Source organism: Chelonia mydas, chromosome 1 (assembly GCF_015237465.2).
Source record: "Chelonia mydas isolate rCheMyd1 chromosome 1, rCheMyd1.pri.v2, whole genome shotgun sequence".
In the NCBI taxonomy this organism is placed as follows: domain Eukaryota; kingdom Metazoa; phylum Chordata; order Testudines; family Cheloniidae; genus Chelonia; species Chelonia mydas.
In genome coordinates, this window is record NC_057849.1 from 133034676 (window position 1) to 133057950 (window position 23275).

At 41.7% G+C, this 23275-nt stretch overlaps 1 protein-coding gene across 8 annotated transcripts; it reads left to right on the plus strand.

Moving 5' to 3' along the window:
• Positions 1 to 400: 400 nt before the first annotated feature.
• On the plus strand, positions 401 to 22273 carry TCEANC (transcription elongation factor A N-terminal and central domain containing). Of its 8 annotated transcripts, XM_027822597.3 has the most exons (6): positions 410 to 556; positions 1767 to 1981; positions 11974 to 12133; positions 15538 to 15640; positions 15811 to 15867; positions 20192 to 22273. In XM_027822597.3, exons 5-6 carry the CDS (start codon positions 15840 to 15842, stop codon positions 21286 to 21288), a joined length of 1125 nt encoding a protein of 374 aa, XP_027678398.2. In that variant the 5' UTR covers positions 410 to 556; positions 1767 to 1981; positions 11974 to 12133; positions 15538 to 15640; positions 15811 to 15839; the 3' UTR covers positions 21289 to 22273. The 8 variants fall into 8 exon arrangements, with proteins under 8 accessions (XP_037756310.1, XP_027678397.2, XP_037756324.1 ...); XM_037900382.1 differs by lacking the exon at positions 1767 to 1981 and having other exon boundaries at positions 401 to 556; positions 19499 to 22273; XM_027822596.2 differs by lacking the exon at positions 1767 to 1981 and having other exon boundaries at positions 401 to 556.
• The last annotated feature ends 1002 nt before the right edge of the window (positions 22274 to 23275 follow it).

The following is a 23275-nucleotide window of genomic DNA, read 5'->3' on the forward strand; positions in this document are numbered from 1 at the left end:
AGTTCCCCTCTGGAGGCTGGGGGGAGAGATTTTTGCACGTGTTGGAGACATTCACAGGTGAATGGCGTGTGTGTGTGTGATTTTGCTGCCTGTGTGACAGCACAGAAACCACTGGGGCCACGTTAGCCCTGCAGCTGGCTTCCCCCTACACTGCTCAGGGCCTGGGCTTTGTTATGAAACTGCTTATACGTGGCCGCCAAATAAGAACGAGATTTCCCTACGCTCTCCCGCCACAGCGTCTCCCCTCTCTCGGGGCGGGAGCGGGAAAGTGGGGCGCGGCAGGGAACGGTGCGGGCGGGCTTGTGCGTTACAGTCACTCCCGCCCCTGGGCAGGGGGCGCGGCTCAGCTCTCCCCGCTCTCTCGCGCTGCGTCTCCCGCCCGCCCACCGAGCACCGCCCAGCCCCGCGCGCCCCCGCGGCCACGGCCGCAGCCCGCGCTGCGCGGCAGGCGGGGCGCGGCTCCCCCAGCTTGGGGCCCGCCCTGCACGTCAGCGGCAAGATGGCGGCGCCCGGCTCAGCCTGGAGGGGCGGAGGAGCCCCCTGCCCCAACTCGGAGGTAACGGTCGCTGCCCCGCTCCCGGGATACCGGGGAGAGACCGCCTGCCCCTCCCGCCCCCAGTGATAAGGGGGGGTCAGACGTCGCGGGGGGGAAGACCCCTGCGTCCCCCAGTGATAGCGGGAGTTAGATTTAGGGGCACCCTGCAGCCAGGGGCGGGAGACACCGTCTCCCCTAAGCCCGTGTCTGCGCTCTAGATCGGGGGCTCCCGCCCTATGGGGGGGAACAGCCAGATTTCAATTGATCTGGGTTCGACTCCTACACGGTTTGTTTTGTGTTAACCTGAACTGTGGAGGCGAAACTCAGCAAACCCCGCCCCTTGTCACAGGGAGGGAGGGGTTACGGTGTCTCCCACCCCCAGGAGCTGGGTAAGCGGTTTGGGCCCCGCTTCGTACCGAAATTTTGCAAACTGAATTCACTTCGTATCCAAACCTAGAACCAGGCAGGTTTCACCTCCCTTTGGGTTTTGTTGCTAACGATCAACACAGTCTAGTCTTGGTGGGCTGAAGTGTAGAGTTGACTTCTGTGGTCAGCTGTTTACATTACTAACTCCTCCTCATTCTAAGGTAATAGCCGCAGACATACACAGTACAGGTTTTTATTTATGATAGGCCCAGTTCACAGATAATTTTCAGTCCTTTTGCACCAGCTATGCTTGAACAATGGCATGCAGATTATCGTTATTTGTATTGACATGTCACCTAGGCGCCCAAGTCATGGACCAGGACCCTGTTGTGCTAGGGGGCTCTGTACAAACACAGAATAGAAGGACGGTCCCTGCTCCAAAGAGCTTACAATCTAAGCAACAGTATGGTTCCACCAGCAAAGGGGGCCTTCTAGGATGCTCCCATCTGTTTCCCGGCTGCTACAGGGGCCTTGGGAAGCCATGTGCAAGCTAGGAGGCTGAGCTACTCTCCTTCCAAAAGCCCAAGAATTGAGGAAGCATAAGTTGTCCCAACCTTTCTCTCTGGGCCAGGCTGTGCAGGAGCACAGGGGTGAATTTAAGTTATGGTGCCTAGAATAAGATAGGTGCTTTACAAGTCGAGGATCCTGTTTAGAATATAAACAGATCAGTAGAAAAAAAGATAAAAGATATAAAAGATATAAAAGATATTCAGCAAAAGTAAGTGACTGAGCAAGTAACTATATTCAGCATTTGTCTTGTAGCTCAATGTTAAACTCTGTCTTCTCTCTTTCCATCATGTTAAAGGGATGATAAGGAATTTGGGAAGGGAGAACAAGATGTACTCTGATCATACAGTGATGAGAAGCAGTATATAACCCTCAGATAGAAGGATAAGAGCCTTGTGGGAGAAATGACTTTTAAGGAAAGATTTGAAAGGCATATCTTGGACCATAGTGAAAATATGTCACTTTCTACAGTAACAATCTACTATGGGATTGATTGCTTGAGTAATTTCCATGGTGAGTTTTCTATCTTGTTATCTGACACTGTCTGCACTGGAGTTTACCTTTGTTACAGCCATTGATGGCCAGTCGCTGGTGTAGCTACACTAGTGCAAAAGTTATGTCTATGCTACAGAAGAAGTTTTGCTGTCAGTGTCAGAGCTGGGCCATGGTTAGCCTGGCCTAGCATCAGGCACAGGCCAAGGGAGCCAGTTACCAGGAATCAGGCTGGGCTGGAACACCCAGAGATCAGAATCAAGAGAAACCAGAGGGCAGAAACCAGGAGATAGTTACCAACAGTCAGGCCAAATCAGGATACCAGGAGGTCAGGATTTCTATGAGACTCCACTTCGATGGGGTCTGCGTGAAAGAAGCTTCATTCAGGATTGGGGCCTTATTGGTTTAAAATAGGTAAACCTACAGCATGATATAAACAAAATTTGTGGGAAGTTGCAAAATAACTGGAAAATGCAAAATCTAAGAATATGGGATGAGACCCTAGAGGCTATAGGCCAACTTTAAACCTGCAGCGTACACCAGGATGACAAAGGCAGGAAGGTTTCAGAGTAGCAGCCCCGTTAGTCTGTATCTGTAAAAAGAAAAGGAGGACTTGTGGCACCTTAGAGACTAACAAATTTATTAGAGCATAAGCTGTTGTGAGCTATAGCTCACTTCATCGGATGCATACAGTGGAAAATAGAGTGGGGAGATTTTATATACACAGAGAACATGAAACAATGGGTGTTACCATACACACTGTAACAAGAGTGATCAAGAAATGTGAGCTATTGCCAGCAGGAGAGCCGGGGGGGGGGACCTTTTGTAGTGATAATCAAGGTGGGCCATTTCCAGCACTTTACAAGAACAGTAGGAGGGGAAATAAACAAGGGGAAATAGTTTTACTTTGTGTAATGACACATCCACTCCCAGTCTTTATTCAAGCCTAAGTTAATTGTATCCAGTTTGCAAATTAATTCCAATTCAGCAGTCTCTCAATGGAGTCTGTTTTTGAAGTTTTTTTGTTGAAAAATTGCCACTTTTAGGTCTAATCGAGTGACCAAAGAGATGGAAGTGTTCTCCGACTGGTTTTTGAATGTTATAATTCTTGACGTCTGATTTTTGTCCATGTATTCTTTTACGTAGAGACTGTCCAGTTTGACCAATGTACATGGCAGAGGGGCATTGCTCGCACATGATGACATATATCACATTGGTAGATGCACAGGTGAACGAGCCTCTGATAATGTGGCTGATGTGATTAGTCCTTATCATGGTGTCCCCTGAACAGATATGTGGTCACAGTTGGCAACGAGCTTTGTTGCAAGGTTAGGTTCCTGGGTTAGTGTTTTTGTTGTGTGGTGTGTGGTTGCTGGTGAGTATTTGCTTCAGGTTGGGGGGCTGTCTGTAAGCAAGGACTGGCTTGTCTCCCAAGATCTGTGAGAGTGATGGGTCGTCCTTCAGGTTCAGGCAGGAAGGAATCTGATAGTAGGTAGTGAGGTGGATGAAAGAGAAGTAATGGCGAGAGGAAGTTGGAGGAGAATTGAGGAATGCTTTGCTGCTGGGGAGGAAACACTGTTGTGGTGAATAGGTGCATTTTTGCCAACTCTTACAATTTTATTGTGAGTCTGACAAAATTTTATGATTTTTTTCTTAACGCACCAGCTCTTGGAGTCAGATGATTGAAAGTGGAGATTAGCATGCATTTTTTTTAAAGTAAGTTTCTAGACCATATGGTTGTGGAGAAAAGCTTGAAGATGTGAGCATTGAAGGATTAAAACCCAGAAGGCAAATACAAAAATTAATTATTAAAAAAATAGGTTTCAGAGTCACAGCCGTGTTAGTCTGTATTCGCAAAAAGAAAAGGAGTACTTGTGGCACCTTAGAGACTAACCAATTTATTTGAGCATGAGCTTTCGTGAGCTACAGCTCATGAAGTGAGCTGTAGCTCACGAAAGCTCATGCTCAAATAAATTGGTTAGTCTCTAAGGTGCCACAAGTACTCCTTTTCTTTTTATTAAAAAAAATAGTGATATTTAAAGGAGCCTGACTCATGTTTTTTGAGAGGTTGGGTTTGACAATGCTGTGGATTCTATTGCACATAAAAAGTGAATCCAGGGAAGTACTAGTCTAAAAACCTATGAATACTCAATGGGTTTGGGAGACATCATTTTGAATTGAAATTGTGCTCAGTCCCTACTATTGAGTAACACAGTTACATATTGTGAAGAATCTGATTTCTTCTTGGATGATTTCTGTAGTGTTAAGCAGTTTTACCGTATTGGCTATCTGTCCTAAGTGACTGGCAGTATGAATTTAACGGTTTTCCTCCATCTAGCATGAATCCATCTATCTGAGCAATTTAGAAAACTAAACTGGATTTAATTAAATTAGTTCATTTATAAACTGCAGCAGTTCCTGTAATTGTATTAGAGTCTCCTGGCATGTTCTTAGAATGAGAGAATTGGATATAGCATCCTCTGGCTATAAGGGAACAGTGAAGCATTGCCAATTCAATATTGTCTTTTTCAGATTTTACAGTAATAAATTGTAGGTCTTTTAAAATTCACTACCTCTGCAAAATGTGAGATGCGGGTTTACTTTTCATATCATGGATGGGAACTAATAAAATAAAAGATTTTCTCACACACCCTAAAATATTTTCTTTGGGTAAATAGTTTTGATTGGGTAAATGTACTGTGAGAATTTAAGTGGTACAGTGTCAATGGTACCAGCACTTACTATTTGACTGTTACAGAGTTCAGTACTCCAGGTAAGCCTTGCCCTCCGCTATACAAGTTTTGGGGGGAAGGTTCCATAACCCTACCTCTGTGAAAGCAGTAGGGTATGCCTTCTCCATAGTTCTCAAGAGACACTCCCAATTTAAATTAAAATTATGGTAATTCACAGTTATCTTTTGTCAAAAGTTGCTTAATGCATACCAAAATAGTACTGTCTTGTTCTGACTGGTCTGTTTTTTTTAAATATTGTAAATCAAACATAACTCGCCACCTGTTACTAATTTACAATACTTGAATCTTCTATTAAGATCTGGAATTTTATTAAACTGCTTTCCCCCAACCACCCCATGTTCACTAGTCATTTTTGTGTCCAAAAATAATAGTGCATATTTTGAAAACAAATCCCTTGTGACAAAAGCTTGATCTGTTATGAGCTCCCAGAAGGAAAGAGATTCAACGTTCTTATCCAGTGGTCACAGCTATTACCTGTTACTGATAAGTATTGAAAAGTAGCTGAAAGAGAGAAGGGATATTTTCCTGCCTGTTCCTGTTCAGTTTTGTCATAAAGATATGTAGAAGGTGAAGGGCTGGGGGAGAAGGAACGTGTATGGAGGATTATATCTTCGTACTCTCAAGTAATACAGTGTTGCATCAAAAGTTGAAAACACCAGGCTAAATAATTCTTAAGACTGACAGAAATATGATTTGGTCATAGATCAGAGATATCATGGAAGTATTTTTCTACCTGAAACAGCTGCAGATTTCAAGAAACTCTAATAAAGTCTATTACTAATGTGTAAATATAATTTCTTAAACTCATTAATGAAATTCCATCTGAACAATGTATAGGACAGTAATAAAATTAATGTAATTATCGTGTGATAAAATATAAGCAGAATTGCATACCATCATTTTGCCACCAAAAAAATTGCAAATAAAAAACAAGTGGAAATACTGTCTCAGTTTGTATGTGTTAAAAGCTTGTTTTAAAAAAATTAGAAATACATTATAGAATTATCACAAACTGACATGAAGCTAAACAAAGGGGGAAATGCTGTTATGGAGATTAATATTTACAGCCCATGAAAATAGCAAGCTATAAGTTAGTCCTTAATCTTTTTTGCCTCACTCAGGTGAATAATCCCATTAAATTCAACAGGACAACTCATATGAGTAAGGCAAGTGAGATTGGGGATACAATATGTAAACTAATAACCATTCTTCAAAGAAACCATCATCACATATCATGTTGGGAGGGACTCATGCCTCCACCATCAGATCAAGTGGAACTCCTAAACTAATGATAAAATTCATGCAGTGTGAGTGGTTCAGCTCACAGATTCTCTAGTGCTGAGGACTTGATGCCCAGGATGAAGACCCTGTGAAACTGTATCTTTGAAGTAGTAGAATAACAAGCTAAATAACTGCTCCGTACATGTGATCAATTTAATGATAAGAATGTTTGTCCGTGTCTATTAGTACTGTCATTTGCATATACTCTTAAATATTTCAATAACCAATGTTGTTGTTATAGTTCTAAAAATAAGAAAAAACAAAGAAGACATAATAATCCTCCAATATGATCATTTCAAATTGTGTAACAGAGAGCTAATCAGTAAAAAGTTTTCAAAGAAAGAAATATTCTTATTCCTTGCGACATAATATTTTTTCAAATAGAAATAAATGTGACATTTCAGTTGTCTAATGACTAATTTTGGATGCTCTATCAGATTTCTGTAGAAAAGTAATTTCATGTGTGACCCTCAGTAATACCCTATGAACACATTTCTACGTAATCATATAAAACCTTAGCGTATTTACGTCTGCTAAATATAAAAAAATGGTGTCAGCTTATAACAAAAAGGAGGCAGTATTACTACTCGAATAACTATTTTAATGGTATTTTCTACATCCCATCAAATATTGTTTCCAAAATAGAAAGGATCACAATCTATTTTAGGGTTTTAGACTGCTGCCTATCACCACAGTATCTTAACACCTTCCATGTAAGATCAATAGAAATAGTGAAGTCATAATGGACTTCCTGGAGTCACTGGCACTTCTCCCTTTTCAGGGTGAAAACTCTGCTTGGGGTAGGGTTTTTGGTTTTGATTTCTTTTAGATTTTGTTGGTAGCAGTGTAAATGTGGGAGTCGCTTTTGTCCGTGTCATTTTGAAGGTAGAAAGGGCTGCATAGAGATTTTGCAGTATTTCCTAATGACTTTGGATTCCCTTGATCTCCTCCGGTAGTTTGCTCCATAGCTGTATTCTCTCTGTTTAGAATGCTTTATCTCACATGGTTTTTCCTGGGCTTTGTGGTCTGCATTGTCTTAGCTGTCATGTTGATTCATAGATCAGAATTTGATCTTTTATGTAGCTGAGTCATAATTAAGGCTACGATTTTGTCACAGAGGTCCTGAGGCAGCGGGCCCTCAAGCTCCTAGCCACCATGGGCAGTGGGGGTACCCTGCAGCTCCTGGCTGCTGTGGGGGGCTGGGGATCCCCGCAGCTTCCCAGCCACCATGGTGGGGCTGGAGGACCGCAGCAGCTTCCCTGCTGCTGCGGCAGGGTAGTGGGACCCCTGCAGCTCCATGGCTGCCACGGCGGGTCAGGGGGACACCCGAATCTCCCCACAGGGACAGCGGCAGGGGGATCCCTGCAGCTCCCCTGTCACTGCCGAGGGACAGGGGGACCCCCTGTCTGCCATGGGGGGGCAGAGGGACCCCTGCAGCTCCTCTCCACCAGAGGAGGGCAGGGAGACCTCCGCAGCTCCCCTTCCGCCACAGTAGGGCAGGGGGACCCCCGGAGTCCCCAGCTGCTACAGAGGGGCAGGGGGACCCTGGCAACTTCCCTGCCACTGCAGCAAGGCAGTGGGACCCCCGCAGCTCCATGGCTGCCACGGCGTGTCGGGGGAACCCCCGCATCTGTCCGCAGCAGCAGGGGGACCCCTGCCACTCCCCTGCCACTGCTGTGGGGCAGGGGGACCCCCTGGCCGCCCTGGGGTGGGCAGAGGGATCCCCTGAGCTCCTCCCACCACAGGGAGGCAGGAGGACCACCGCAGTTCCCCTCCATCACAGCGGGGAGCTAAGGGACCCCCGCAGCTCCCCACTGTGGCGGCAGCAGGCGGGTTTCCGCAGTTCCCCATCGTTAGATATATTAAAGTTGGAAGGGCGAAAGCCATCCTAGGGTATATTTAAGGAATTAGCAGATGCAATCTAAGAACTATTAATGATTGTCTTTGAGAACTCTTGGAGGATGGGTGAGGCCCCAGATGACTGGAGAAGAGCAAATATAGTTCCTATCTTTAAAAACAGGATCAAAGAGTACCCAGAGAATTATAGACCAGTCAGCCTAACTTTGATACCTCAGAAGATACTGGAACAAATTATAAAGCAATCAGTTTGTGAGCACCTAGAGGATAATAAGGTTATAAGTAAGAACCAACATGAGTTTGTCAAGAACAAATCATACTAAACCAACTTAATTTTCTTTTTTGACAGGATTACTGGCCTCGTGGATTTGGGAGGGGCAGGGAAGCTGTAGACATGATATATGTTGATTTTAGTAAGGGTTTTGACATAGTCCCACATGACATTCTCATAAGCAAACTAGGGAAATACTGTCTAGATGAAATTACTATAAGGTGGGTGCACAACTGGTTGAAAGACTCTACTCAGAGAGTAGTTGTCAATGGTTCGCTGTCAACTGGGAGGATGTATCCAGTGGGGTCCCACGAGGGTCGGTCCTGATACTATTCAATATTTCATTAATGATTTGAATAATGGAGGATATGCTTAAGGGCTGTTATAAAGAAGACATAATCAATTGTTCTTCATGTCCACTGAAGGTAGGGCAAGAAGTAATCAGCTTAATCTGCAGCAAGGGAGATTTAGGTAAGATATTAAGAAAAACTTTCTAACTATAAGGGTATTAAGCACTGGAATAGGCTTAAAGGGAGGATGTGAAATTCCCGTCACTGGAGGTTTTAAAGAACAGGTTAGACAAACTCCAGTCTGTCTTGCCACCTAGGTAAATTTGCCTCTGTGATAGAGATCCCTTACACCAAAAGTCACAAGAATATTCAGGTTATTCCTAGTCCCAAAGGACCAGTCACTTACCCCAGATCAGTTGTACATCAGATCTCAACCCAAAGACAATGCTTGTAGCCAATCCTATAATACTAACTAAAGATTTATTAAATAAGAAAAAGAAATGAGAGAGTTAGTTACAAGGCTAAAGAAGGTAAACACACACGCAAATGAATTAGTCTTAGGATCCAAAAACTGATAGCTGCTGTATATGCAAGCTCTATGTCCTTTAGGGCTAACCCAAACTAAGCAGTTTGGGGATCCCTTACTTATGCTTAGAAATATTGCCCTCTCTGAACTCCAAGCAGCATAGTGATACGGTTGCTTCTTGTCAGGCATTTTTAATTCCTTTTCCCCAGAGCTCAATCTTATGGGATGAGTTCACTCACAGGGCCCCTCTTATGGGAGTTATGGGTGGGTGGGAATCAACGAAGTCTTTGTCCTTTGTTTCACAATGGCTCGTTTGGTTTCAGTGCGGGTTTTTTGTGTGCTTAACTAGCACTTTACACTAATTAATGTTTCTTTTCTGTTTGGTGAGTGCATTGTAAATCTCTGTAGTTGTGTATTTTATACTGTAGGCTACAGATATTATAAGTGAGATCAATACATACAGCATCCTGCAAGGATTTCATTAATTCTAAACACTACACACATTCTTATTAACTTAACATCTATTTTAACAGTGCTAACACCACAGGTGAGCCAGGCTGGTTTCCAGCTATGCATTTGTCAGTGTTTAGTGAGTCCTAAGGGCCTTGGTATGAGCCGGCACCTGGTCAGCCATTGTCACAGTCAGGGCTTGAGAAACTTACTTGATGCCTACTTGTATCATGGCACTCCTGAACTGCTAGCATTCCTGTCAGCAGGCCATTGTTCTTATCAGCTTTGGGCAAGTAGGTATCTGATTAAATTTGAAGTACCATAGTCCCTCTCTGGCTATTGGAAAGGAGAAACATTTTCTCTCTCTGTCTCAGACTCTGGACTGTCTTGAGAATGTTTCTTTAGGTCCTCTTCCCCAAGCCTTCTGACTGTTGCACACACAGTCATCTCATCTCCACTACTCTTCCCCTCCTCATCTTTCTAGATGTTGTGAAGGGTTGTTTTTGCTGTTTTTCCTCCCACCCAGCCTCTGTTTTAATTGGTGGTCCTACCCAGTAAATAGTTTCAGTGCTTTCCCTGATAAAGTTCATAGGTTTTCCAAATAGTAGAGTGAAGTTGTCCTTATTTTTGTCAGTTTTGAGCTTCCCAGACAGTTCTGAATAGTAGCAGTGAAGACTGATGTGACACTGACCACTGCATGCACTGCTGCAGCAGGGGCATTGGAGCTGTTTGCCTGCAGACCTAAGAAGGCAGTACTGTATCAGTTTACGCTCTGTTCAGGACTGGAAGGTAACCTTCATAATTATAAGTGCTAGAAGCTACCCTCTCACCACTTAAGGTGTGGCACATTCAGGTTAGAGTGCTCCTCCAGGCCTAAATGTTCTCAGTCCATTAGATCATGCTGCCTCTTTTCTAACAAAAGTTGACATTAAAATGCTGTGCATGCAGCATGACTTTCTTTGCTCCAAATTTACTATTGTTTTTCCTGACCTGAAAATAGAATTATAAGTACTTGAATAAATGGATTGAAATGTTGCCTAGTTTCACTGTAGCTTCTATAATGATTACTACATTTTTTCCTGAAAGACAGTTTGTTGGTCTTTTTAACTGTACTTAAAATTTCAAAACAGACAATCAACAGCAAAGAGTGGATTCTGCTACCTTTCTTCTTTTACATGCAGCAGAATAATGTCAATGTTACAAAATTATGCTAAATCAAGCCATGCATCCTCTGCACACTTTAGGGACTATGATTTTGCTTGGCTCATCTGTTGCTTGGACTTTTGAAAAACTGACCCTTTAAGGTAGAGACCCACAAAAGGAAAAAAGCAGTAATCTTGTGTGCTGGTACAGTTATAATAATCCAGAGTGAGTTTTCTATGTCATAGAATCCACCCATAGTAAATATCAGTTTACACTTAAGGGGAAAAAAAAATCAAGATGTCATGGATTTGTTGTACTACAGCCCCCTCTGGTGGTAAAAAAATTAAATCCTGCATTTTAAAATTGCTGAGCGCCTTCTGTAAAGCAGTGGTTCTCAACCAGGGGTACGCGTACCACAGGGAGCATGCAGAGGTCTTTCAAGAGTTACATCAACTCCTCTAGATATTTGCCTCGTTTTACAACAGGCTATGTAAAAAGCACTAGCGAAATCAGTACAAACTAAAATTTCATAGAGACAGTGACTTGTTTATATTGCTCTTTATATTATACACTGAAATGTAAGTACAGTGTTTATATTCCAGTTGATTTATTTTATAATTATATGGTAAAAATGAGAAAGTACGCAGTTTTTCAGTAATAGTGTGCGGTGACACTTTTGTATTTTTATGTCTGATTTTGTAAGCAAGTAGTTTTTAAGGGAGGTGAAACATTGGGTACTCGAGACAAATCAGACTCCTGAAAGGGGTACAGTAGTCTGGAAAGGTTGAGAGCTACTGCTGTAAAGCATTGTCTTATCACTTCAAACACTTGAGATTTTTCTTCTGCTTCTTTCCTATTCCGCCTCTGTTCCCAAACGTTCTGTTTTTTCCCCCAGCCGCTTACTTAGAGCAGTGTATTGCGACGTGGCTAGGACACTGGGCTGTGGATCAAAAGATCATGATTCTCTTCCTGGTTTTGTCACTGACCAGTTATGTAACAATGGGCAAGTCACCTCACCTCTCTGTTCCTGAAAATGGGGATAATGATACCTACCTTTGTAAAATTGAGTTCTATGGTTGAAAAATTATTATGCTAGAATTAAGAGTTATTTATTATTAGTGGATAGGGTGACCCAATAGCAAGAGTGAAAAATCAGGATGGGATGGGGGGCAAAAGGCACCTATATAAGAAAAATCCCCAAATATTGAGGCTGTCCCTATAAAATCTGGACCTCTGGTCACCCTATTAGTGGAAGATAGTGACAAAATACTGTTGTGCTTAGCCTCTGGTCGGAGAGAGTAAGTATGGGATAATTTGCCACTAACTGGGCCACATACTAATTTGTGCCCATGGTAACAGAATGAAGCAAACTAGGGTCCACCTGGTAGAGGAGAGTAGGGTCAAAACTACTGCTTTACACCATGTTTTCTCTCTCTCCACAGAACACAACTATTGGAGCTCCATCACTCTGGGGAGTGGAGCTTTGAGTGGGAAGGAACTCTGTGGCATGCTCTTCTTGAGACCTGAGTGGATTTTCGATAGAAAATATACCCCAAAATTACTGTTAGTTTGAACCCACAGTGATACACATACTCTAAGGAGGTGGGTTTTTTGCGTGTCTGGGTGGGATTATATTGCAGCATGGCTGCTTTGGGAGCAGCACAGGATCCTGGGCATCCATACTGATGACCCTAGACCAGTGGTCTCCAACCTTTTTATGCCCAAGATCACTTTTTGAATTTAAGGGCAACCCAGGAGCCGCCCCGCCCCTTCCCCAAAGCCCCACACCACTCACTCCATCCCCACCCCCACCATCACTTGCTCTCCCCCACCCTCACTCACTTTCACCAGGGCAGGGTAGGGGGTTGGGGTTCAGGAGGGGATGCGGGCTCTGGGCTGGGGCCGAGGGGTTGACAGAGTGGGAGGCGGCTCTGGGCTGAGCCTGGAGCAGAGGGTTGGGGTGCAGGAGTGGGTGAGGGGTGCAAGCTCTGGGAGGGAGTTTGCGTGCAGGAGCGAGCTCTGGGCTGGGGCAGAGTGTTGGGGTGCAGGAGAGGGTGTGGGTGCTGGCTCTGGGAGGGGTCTCAGGACTGGGGGTTGGGGTACAGGAGGAGGTTCAGGATGCAGGAGGGGGTATGGGGTGCTTGCTCCGGGAGGGGGCTCAGGGCTGGTTTAGGGTGCTGGCTCTGGGAGGGGGCTCAGGGCTGGGGGTTGGGTGCAGGAGGGAGTTTGGGGTGCAGGAAGGGGTTATGGGGTGCTGGCTCCGGGAGAGGGCTCAGGGCTGGGGGTTGTGGTGCAGCCTCTTGCCGGGCAGCACTTACTTCAGCAGCTGGCGGCGCAGAATGGCTGCCACTAAGGCAGGTTCCCTGCCTACTTGGCCCCACGCCACTCCTGGAAAGCACCAATGCACCCCTGCAGCCCCTGGGTGGGGGGTGGGCGACACGTGGCTCCGCACGCTGCCCCTTTCTGCAAGCACCACCCCCGCAGCTCCCCTAGGCCACAGCTCCCCATTCCTGGCCAGTGGGAGCGGTGGAGGTGGTGCTTACAGACAGGAGCAGCGTGTGGAGGGAGACCCCTAATCCCTGCCCGCTGGGACACTCTGGCTGCTTCCGGGAGCGGCGTAGGGCCGGGGCAGGTAGGGAGCTTGTCTTAGTGGTAGCCCCACTGCGCAGCCAGAGATCGCGATTGACTGGGAGTTTTCCTGCCTGTTCTTTTGAAGAACAACTCTACCTCCCACCCCTCCAAATACACAAAAATAACCTTTTTGGATGAAACCTCCAGTAAAAACTTGTAGAGTTTTATAGCTACCGTCAGTGTGTCTTACATTGGTTAGCACACAGATCTCTGTTTGCTATTGTGTGAGCTGGGACAAAGGATTTGATGTGATAACTCTCTTCCATCCGTCCCAGAGTTTGAACTCCAGAGTCCTGGCCTGGTTTATAGAGCAGTAATTGTGCTAGTGCCACTCATGTTCTTGTCACATTGCCTTTTATTTTAATAAAACAGTGACTCAAAAATTAGAGTAAGATTTTTGTATTTTATATGTGTATATTACTTTTAATCCGGAAGGATCCTAAAGCCCTTCACAAACGAAATACAGCAGTGCTGAAATGCTTCCAACTCTCGGACAGAGAGCAGCAGACATGCACATCTGTGCATGCTAATGAGAATTTGGTCAAAATACTACAGTAAACCCCAAATGTTTTTAAAAGTGCTGTGGACCCCTGATGACTTTGAATGACAACACACCCATTTTTAAGTTTTTATATGAAAAAAAAACACAATTCTTCTGGAACAGCTCAAGGTTTCATGGTCTTCCTCACCCTTGATCTTTTCTTTGTGCTGGGATGGAAGATAGGGCATTTAGAAATGTACCCACATCACAGACCACTCATTCCTCCTATGATCCAAGGTGGGGGTGCTCTTCTTTTGAGTGGGGGACTGGTTTAGATATTCACTCCTGGAGGCCAGCATAACCACTGTTTCCAGAAAATTCTGAGGGAGTATACTGTTTTTTCATCAGCTAACTCTGTTGATGTGAGGATCAGACTTTATCCTATCTTCTGTCCTCATTAGTGATAAAATAGTGCCTAGGCTTTCTCTTCTCCATCTTTGTTCTCACAGGTTACCGTGGTTTACAGATGACCTATAACAACCAAAGTGAAAGCGAACTTTTGAATTCATTCCACCTTCTTGGTCTGAAACACCCAGTTTTGTTGACCTTCAGGACATACTGTAGGGCCCCTCTCTTTTTCTGAGTGGAAGGGACACAATAAGGCTGGTATTGTGCATGGTGGAGCATTTTGGGGTTATTGTTTTGATATCTCCCATTGATTTTCCGATTTTGGGGGAGCTTCTGGTCTTTTAAAAATATTTTGTCATAAATCCCTATAGTGGTAGGATATTACTGTTTACTTACAGATGTAATTTAAAACATTGTTTAATTCTGAGTGATGAACATTTTAAAATTTACCAAAACTCAGTGTACAGCGTGTTAAACCAGAAACAGTTGGCCCTTAACAACATTAGTTTAATTGGCAAACCAGACATATTGGTATAAGAAATTAACAATCAAAATGACTAAAGGTGTCTTTCCTCTGTGTGTATGTGAGAGAGAGAGAGAGAGAGATACACGGATTGTCCTTTGTCATTTACACAAAGTGGCTGTTTTCATTTGAGGGATTTTTTGCTGGAATATCTCTAGGGCCTTACCAAATTCCCAGCCATGAAAAACGCATCACGGACCATGAAATCTGGTCTTTTGTATGCTTTTACCCTATAGTATACAGATTTAATTGGGGAGACCACCATTTCTCAAGCTGGAGGTCCTGACCCAAAAGAGAGTTTCACGGGGTGTATGCGTGTCCACAAAATTATTTTAGGGAGGTCGTGGTATTGCCACCCTTACTTCTGTGCTGTCTTCAGAGTTGGGCGGCCAGAGAGCAGTGGCTGTTGGCCAGGTGCCCAGCTCTGAATGCAGCGCCCCACCAGCAGCAGCACAGAAGTAAGGGCGGCAATACCATCCCATGCCATCCTTTCTTCTGCGCTGCTGCTGGTGGCAGCTCTGCCTTCAGAGCTGGGCTCCCGGCCAGCAGCCACTGCTCTCCAGCTGTCCAGTTCTGAAGTCAGCACAACAACCACCAGCAGTGCAGAAGTGAGGGTAGCGGTACCACAATGCCCCTACAATAACCTTGTGACCCCTCACACACCTCCGTTTTGGTTCAGGATCCCTACAATTACAGATTTAAATAGCTGAAATCATGAAATTTATGATTTTTAAAATTCGGTGACAGTGAAATTGACGGAAAAGGACGATGAATTTGGTAGGGCCCTAAATATATCTTAATAACTTGATTAAGAGCCCAGATAAATTGTTTGCTGATGATGACAGAGCAACTTCAGACGTTAATTCTTCTGGGGCCATCATAGGGTCTATTAACAGCTTTGTGCACATATTTTGATAACTGCTTTAACTGTTCTGGTTTTTCTTATCTAACTTTGCTGCATAGATCCTGTGTGAACTGCTCCGTTTGGAGTCTTTACTATTCATTGAATGCATACATCAACCTCTGAGGAAAGATTTCCTGTAAACACATCTATTTTGTTTTACGTGTAAGTAGCCTATCTCTTGAGCTGTAAATTTTCTAAGATTATAATAAATGTTCATTTAGTTGTTCAACACACTTATTTTACTTCTAATCCATATTATATTTAATCTTTTGCTATGGCATATTGATTCATACATAGGCTGTATGTGTTGTTTAAAGCATGTATGTTTTTAGTCATTTAGAGCCAAGTCCTGAAAAAGTTAATGCATGCCTGGGAGATTCAGAAAACTCGTAAGTAACTTAACCACTTCATGTGTGCATGTGCATGTAAAAGGTATGGATATAGAATTTACATGTGGCATGGAACAGTGCACACACATTTGTAACCATTGTAAAGGGGCTGGAAAAGGTCTCGTTTGGAGGTGAGGGTGTTAGCCAAACCAATGTCTTATCCTGAAGTGCAGTATAATACATATTGGATGAGCACATGACACTGTAGCTAATTTCACCCTGTGTCTCATGACCAACCATAACAGCCAGCAGATTTTCTTCCTCTTTCAACACCAACTACTTGATCTTTGTAAGACAGGAAACTAATCAAGTGCAGTGCTGAGTTTATACATCTGCTCTCTCAATGTGTAACTTTTAGTTACGTAATCTAGTACTTGCTGGATTGGATCTGTATTTGTCATTATTAAGGATGTAGGATACTTTTGGAAATGAATAGTGTTATTTTTTCCATCACTTTAGTTTTTTAGAATTAAACAAACCTTCTCATTGTACTAGACTGTGTATATTTCTAAACTAAACAATGAGACTGAGGATGTTGTTATGCATACAATTCAACTGATGTAACTGAAAAATGTATCCTGTAAATCTCTCTTCTTTCTAAATATTTTAAAACTATACTTAAGTAGCATTTTTCATTTTTAATACCAATCATCCAAGATTTACAAAGCTCTTTATACGTATTCATGCTTGACATTTTGGAGGCAGGTTAGGATGCCAGTAGAGGGTGTCAGTCAGCTTGGAAGAAGGTCAGGCTGGGCTGTGGTTCACACTTAGGGAAACATGGCAGACCCTGTAATAAATAATTGATATTAATTTCACTGTAGGCATTGATGTTGTCTGCAAATTCAAAAAGATAACATTGCATTGCTTTCCATTCAGTTCACATTTGGAAGATTTACATTCAGTTCACATGCAGAAAGTTTATCTTTGCATCCATAATGTACTGAAACATTTAGTTTAGTGAAATATTAAATTCTGCACAAATAGATAGCTTAAATAGGCTCCTTCCTTCCTTTTCCCTGTGGGATGATCGTGTGGACTTTTAAAACTTTATATACAGTAAACATCCTCCTTGTGCTATCTCCTCTCTAACTTCTATCTATAACTACTCCTCTGTGGATGTATAGTCTGGATGTATACCAACAGTTTTCCCTGACTTTGAAAATTGTCATGAGTTAAGATCACAAGAGCCTTGAAAGTGGATTCAGTCTGTCATGCTGAGCAGATTTTCAAAGTGAAAACATGGGACAGGCAGTCTGGGAATATTTATGGATTGTTTTTGGAGGCAGTCAGGGAGGTGTGAAGCAAGGGTTTTGGCAGCTGGGGAATAAAGGGCAAAAAAGGCTGCCCACTCTACCTCTTCCTCATATTTTCTATGCTCTTGTTTTCTATTTTTCTCTTTCCTCACTTTTCCTGTGGTCATTTCGCCTCTCTTTCAGCATCCTTCAGTTTTCTCCCCTTTGACCTTCCCCTCACTCTCTCTACCATAATTATTCATTTTAACTATTATTATTTGTATTACTGTAGCACCTAGAAGCCTTAGTCATGGACTAGGACCACATTGCGTTAGGCTCTCTGCAAAGACAGAACAAAAAATGGTCCCTGCCCCAAAGAGCTTACAATCTAAGTATAAGACAAGAGACAACAAATAGATACAGACAAACAGGGGAGGACAAGGAAGCAATGAGACAGTATTGGTCAGTGTGTAGGCAGGTGCCTCAGCGCACCAGCGGCCCTATCTCCCTTTTATTCTTAGTCCTTTTATTCTACCCCAGCTCCAGAGATCCTACCTTAATCCTCTGCTCATCTGTGGTGCAAGGAAGCTAGTCAGATGCATGAATCATATTAGGCAAGCTTGGTAATTACCTGCATATGGCTGCGCAGATCATGTGAGCTGCTTGTCAGCTCATCATTCAGTGCACTGCCAGGCTTCTGCTTGGAACCTTCATGACTAAGGCAAAGCAGGGTGACACATGTGACAGGTCTGGTGAAGATGTATTCCTTAATATGTGAGCACTTAGCCAACCTGTTATCAGACTCACCTTCTCAGCTGGCTGATTTCTTTAGCTGGTCAGAGTCAGAAGGGATATACAAAAACTGTGACAAAACACTATTTCTGGTTTAAAAAAAAATTGACTGGGACAAACCCTGAAAACAGTGACACAATCACACTGGTTTACAAGGCCAAGAATTCACTTTAGTGAATACTTCATCCAGTCTTAATTTATGCTTATCAAAGTGAGATAACGGTAAAGTATTAGGACTGCTGGTCTTTTGTACAAATTTGTATATTGTTCCTGTCCTGAGGGCTTTGATTTTTGTCATGGGCATAATGAGACAGGCATAAGGGAAATCTAAAAACAGTCAAATGACAAGAATCTACATTCCGAATGCCCTTTACTTTTTCATTAGGCCACATAACAGTGCTTATGCTGTGAAAACATTATTTGTATAGCACAGTTAGTATGCCAGGTACTTTATGAAAAATACACAAAGAGGCCTTTGCCCTAAAGAGCTTGCAAAAAGAACAGATAAACAATTTCTAACATAAGAGTTGCTATTCTGAAACCTACTTTACCGTTGTAAATAAATAAAATATTTGCTTGCTACGGGATGTAGAATGTTGGAACTAGTAGGGGAAAGGGCAGAGGAGATGACCTCAGTGGGAGTTTACTGGTCTGGTCCCACTTCTCTCTATTAGCCTCCCAGGATTTAACTTAGCAGCTCCAATTAAATTTGTTCATCTGTGTACTATAACAGTTACCCAAAAAACCCCAAATGTCAAAAATAGAGTGTGTGTATGTATGTATATATATTAACACATGTAATTAACACATTTTAAAAATGAAAATTGTTGGAGCCACAACAACGGCCTGAAAAATATATTCTGAATTGTATATTGGATTTATTCATTTTTCCCTGGACAAATGTGATTTGGTCACACAGTGCACATATGTTAGCCATATGATTTTATCTTCCTGACATAGTCAAGGCCTAAGAGAAGCTTAATATGAAGAAGCAATCAATGCGTGTTACAGTTTTCTGCTGCAAAACACTTTAAATATGAGCACTGAAAGCTAGTTTCATATGGGGAGAATGTGAATGCACAGGTTTCCTAAAGCCTTTGTATGTTTTATGGTTTCTCCTGGATATCCCCATTTATGTCAATAACATTTAGACATCAACTGACAGAAAAATGGGCTCCTGGGTTTTTTGTTTTGTTCTAGGGGGGTGAGATGCAGAAGCTGATTTGTTATAATTAAAGCTGCCTGTAATGGCAAACAGAAATGGGGAAATCATGGCTTTGTCATGGTAAACAAATGCAATAAATAAAAAGGCAACATTCTGGCACTATTTAATTAAGTGTTTTGTTATGATAAATTCTGTGAAAGATGATATTTTATTTTACAATGAAAATTGTTAAAGCCAGATAAAAGATTTTATATTAGATATTAAGACACCCAAACATTTGGGAATTAAGCCAAAATTGTAAACGTTCATGGAAGACTCATGCTAAGAAAAGGGCTGGCTGTGGTGACAAAGATTGATTTAAAAAAAATATTAAGCCACAAAGCAAAATCTTTTAAGATGGTCATTAACTTTTGGATGCCCACCTTCCTTGTTTGTCTAGATGTGCTGACGATCTGTAGCTTCCATGGAGTTCAGTTGGAACTGAGTGCTCAGCAGTTCTGAAAAACAGGTTCAAGAGGTCTCACGTGAGGAACCCAGAAGTTGAGGCATGCAGAATCAGTGACCAAACATATAAACTTGATGATAATACACCAATTCTCTGAAGACTGCATTGACTTTCTATTTGCTTCTTGGTGAAATTCAAGTGGTTGACATTGATATATAAAGCCCTAAGTAGTTTGTGTCCTGGCTGTATGAGAAAAAAAGAGTCTTTTTGTGTCATTGTAACAGTTTTGCTCAGCCCGAGTGCTCTAACAGTCTCTAAATTTTAAACACCAGAGGACTTGTGGCTGGGCATTCTCAGTAGCGAACGCTGAACTTTGGACCTTGTTTTTCCCAATTGACTAATAGAACCAGAGTCTGTTAATATTTAGGATATAGTGCAAAGCCACTCTGTTGTCTCAAAACTTTGACTGAGCATGTAGCTGGCTACATATTTAGCTTATTTTAGTATCTACTTCTATAATGTACATTCAAATAAGGACATGTGTGGTGTAAGTGAGGTTTTTTGCACATTTAAGAATAAAATAAATTGTACTGTAACAAAGCTTACGAAAGTTTGCAGAACATTAATAATAATAGCTTTCTCTATGGTCATGATGATTATATCATATTTTTATTACTTTTCTTTCAGGTTTAAAAATGTCTGATAAAAAAATAATTATGAACAGAGCCCATTATATTGAGAAGCTACTGTCTGAAAACAATTTCCAAGATATTGGAAATCACCTTACAGAACTTGAAGCTGTTGATATGACTATAGAATATCTTCAGGAGACTGATGTTGCCAAAGCTGTGTACAGAGTCTTCCAGAACTGTCCTGCAATAACATTGAAAAAGAAAGCAAAGCATTTATTATCAAAGTGGAAGACGCTTTACAAGAATAACTATCTTTCATCGGTACAAGGTAAAAAGTCAGTTTCTCAGAGTGTGAAAGAGCACAATGAATATTTCAGTGTGCTTCCACAAGAACAAACTGAGTTTTCTGGAGAATTGAATCAGCATGAAATGTTAGATGCTGCTGGTTCTAACAGTTTGCTGACATCACAAAACGTTTCAAAAGATGAAGTGTATAATAAGCCAAAAAGCCGTGTGAATCAACTGGGTCTTTTAGAAGAGCAGCACACCGATAATGAAAACACTAAACCTGCTGGCAATGAAACAAGCCCACAGCAAGGACATACGAAGCCCATGAGGTTGAAATGCACAGAACTTATTTATAAAGCCTTGACTGATTCTGCCACAAGCAAAGAGGAAGCCAATAAGTGGCAAGAATTATCCAAAGAAATTGAAGAGCATATTTTTGCTCTTCATGCTAGAAATGACAAAAAGTACAAAAATTGTATCAGAAGCAAAGTCTCTAACTTGAAGAATCCTAAAAATTGCCACTTAAAACATAACCTATTTTCAGGGACTATGAGTCCAAAGACTTTTGCTGATATGACAGTGATGGAAATGGCCAATGATGAACTGAAACAACTCAGAGCTTTGTACACAGAATCATCTGTTCAGGAACATCAGCTTCCCCAAGTTATTGATGGCACACAGACAAACAAAATAAAATGTAGGCGCTGTGAAAAATTTGATTGCACTGTCACTATGATTGCCAGGGGAACTCTCTTCCTGCCTAGTTGGGTGCGAAATGCAAATCCAGATGAACAAATGATGACTTATGTTATTTGTAATGAATGTGGAGAGCAGTGGTACCACAGCAGATGGGTTTGTTTGTGATTATTAATCCTTTAATGAATATCATCACTTAAAAGTGAAAAACATAAAATAGATATCAGAAAAAAGTGTTGGGATTATTTTTATATCTGTTTTAGATGTTTATAAATCAGTGCTATTGTGCAGACACAGCAAATAAGTTGTAGGATAATAGCTAAACGATAATGGTCATAAAATCATTTTGGAGGTTGTATTGAAATTATTTGTCTTAAATTTTATTGGCTGTAAGTGTGTAAAATATGCATTGTGTTGTAATATAAGATTGCTTGGTATTTTGAAACAGTTAAGGACTTAATTTTCAAAGGTATTGAACACTGTAGTTCTTATTGTCTTCAGTGAGATTTGTGGATGCTCAGCATTTATGAAAATCAGGCCATTAGTACAGTTTAAGCAAATTAATGGCAATACTGTAATTAACACATTTTTTCCAGGATGATCACTGAAGACTGTCCAACGCAGACCTGCTCTGTAATTAAGAGAAATTCACTTGCAAAAAGAGTCAGATTACTTCTCTAACCAATTTAATCATGTTTAAGTAGAAGGATAAGCTGCCGAATATAAAAGATACTGGGGAGAATGGTAGCAAATTAAAACAAAAATGGACTTGGATGTAAACTGTTTTATAGCTAAGCAAAAAATGTTTCTTTAAAAGAGATCCCAGATCAGATGAGTATGATATAGAGTATTATATCAATTTGAGATCCAAACTTCCATTTTAACATGGTATGCATTACACCTGGTAGTAAGTGTTTGCAAAATTAGACACCTGAGGGCCTGATTCAGGAAATCACATATGCACATTATTAAATCATCCTTATTCAAGAAATTAAGGGATGAAGTTAAACATATGCTTAAGTCTCATTATGTGCTTTCCTGAACAGAGATGTTTTCCTGAATTGGGGTCTTAGTTACTAATTACAGTATGTTACATTTTTCCTCATTCAGGTAATAAATACATGAGGCAAAAAAACCTCTGTTTTTACTCCAAGAATTGGTGAATTATTGTGCTCTATGGTTGTTGCTTTGTCCAATAGTGAAGCATCTGTCCTATTTCTAAGTTCATATTTCAGGTTTATATCATGTGTGGTACTAGTACAAACTAGAATTAATACCTGTGTCCTGCTAGCATCCATTTATTTTTCTTCTATGTCTTAATTTACTTTTATTTATATTTTCTCTTTATGCATTTATACAACACCATGTCAATTCCTCTTCCAACTATTATGGGCTATGGTTCAAAAAGCACCAATGTTCCCATTTGTTTGTTTAACATATAAAATGATTCCACTAACCCTGGTTAGCTGTGTAGGTAGGTGTGATCTGGGAATGAAATTAGCTTGTGTTTACAGTTCTTTGTTAGTCAACATTTCCAATAACTTGAATGATGCACATAGCGGATCAAGAAGCCATTCTTTTTCTGGATGATATGAGTAGGGGGAGCATCCAATACAACATGTAGGAAGGAGATGAGACAAACACACTTGCTCTCCAAATGAATAATTTCATGCCTTACATCCCTATATACTTTCTCTGTTATTTATAACTCACTATCAGCACTTAACTCCTAGAAGAAATAGCCCTTTTATTCAACCCCAATTTTCTCAGCCTAGGATTCCTTCAACTCTGTGTGATGCAGAGAGAATATAGTGAAAAAGAATGCTGTCTTGATTGAGAGATGTGAGGCTATGTAACAAAACTGAATTATTGCTAGAAAACGTCAAATTCATAATGACTTGGCTGGATGGTGCAGTGTTAATGCAATACTTGTTTTTTCCAAGCATGCTTTACACACCAGGGGAATTGTTCGTTTCCTATTGTGTAAACACAGTAAAACACCTACATACCTGGCATACTTCCCAGGCTGTACTTGGGACTTAACAGGTGTTTTGCAGACCAAGGAAGAGAAACTTGCGGAGAACCTGCCTGTTTCTGGCCTTGTCTACGCTACAGGGGAAATTGGATCGAAGCTACACAATTTGAGTTATGTAAA

Excerpts from the sequence above, each read along its gene's own strand:
- TCEANC (XM_027822596.2), top strand. The coding sequence starts at position 15,840 with ATGCATGCCTGGGAGATTCAGAAAACTC. Across the intron at positions 15,868-20,191 it reads CTGGGAGATTCAGAAAACTC|GTTTAAAAATGTCTGATAAA; the intron begins GTAAGTAACTTA and ends CTTTTCTTTCAG.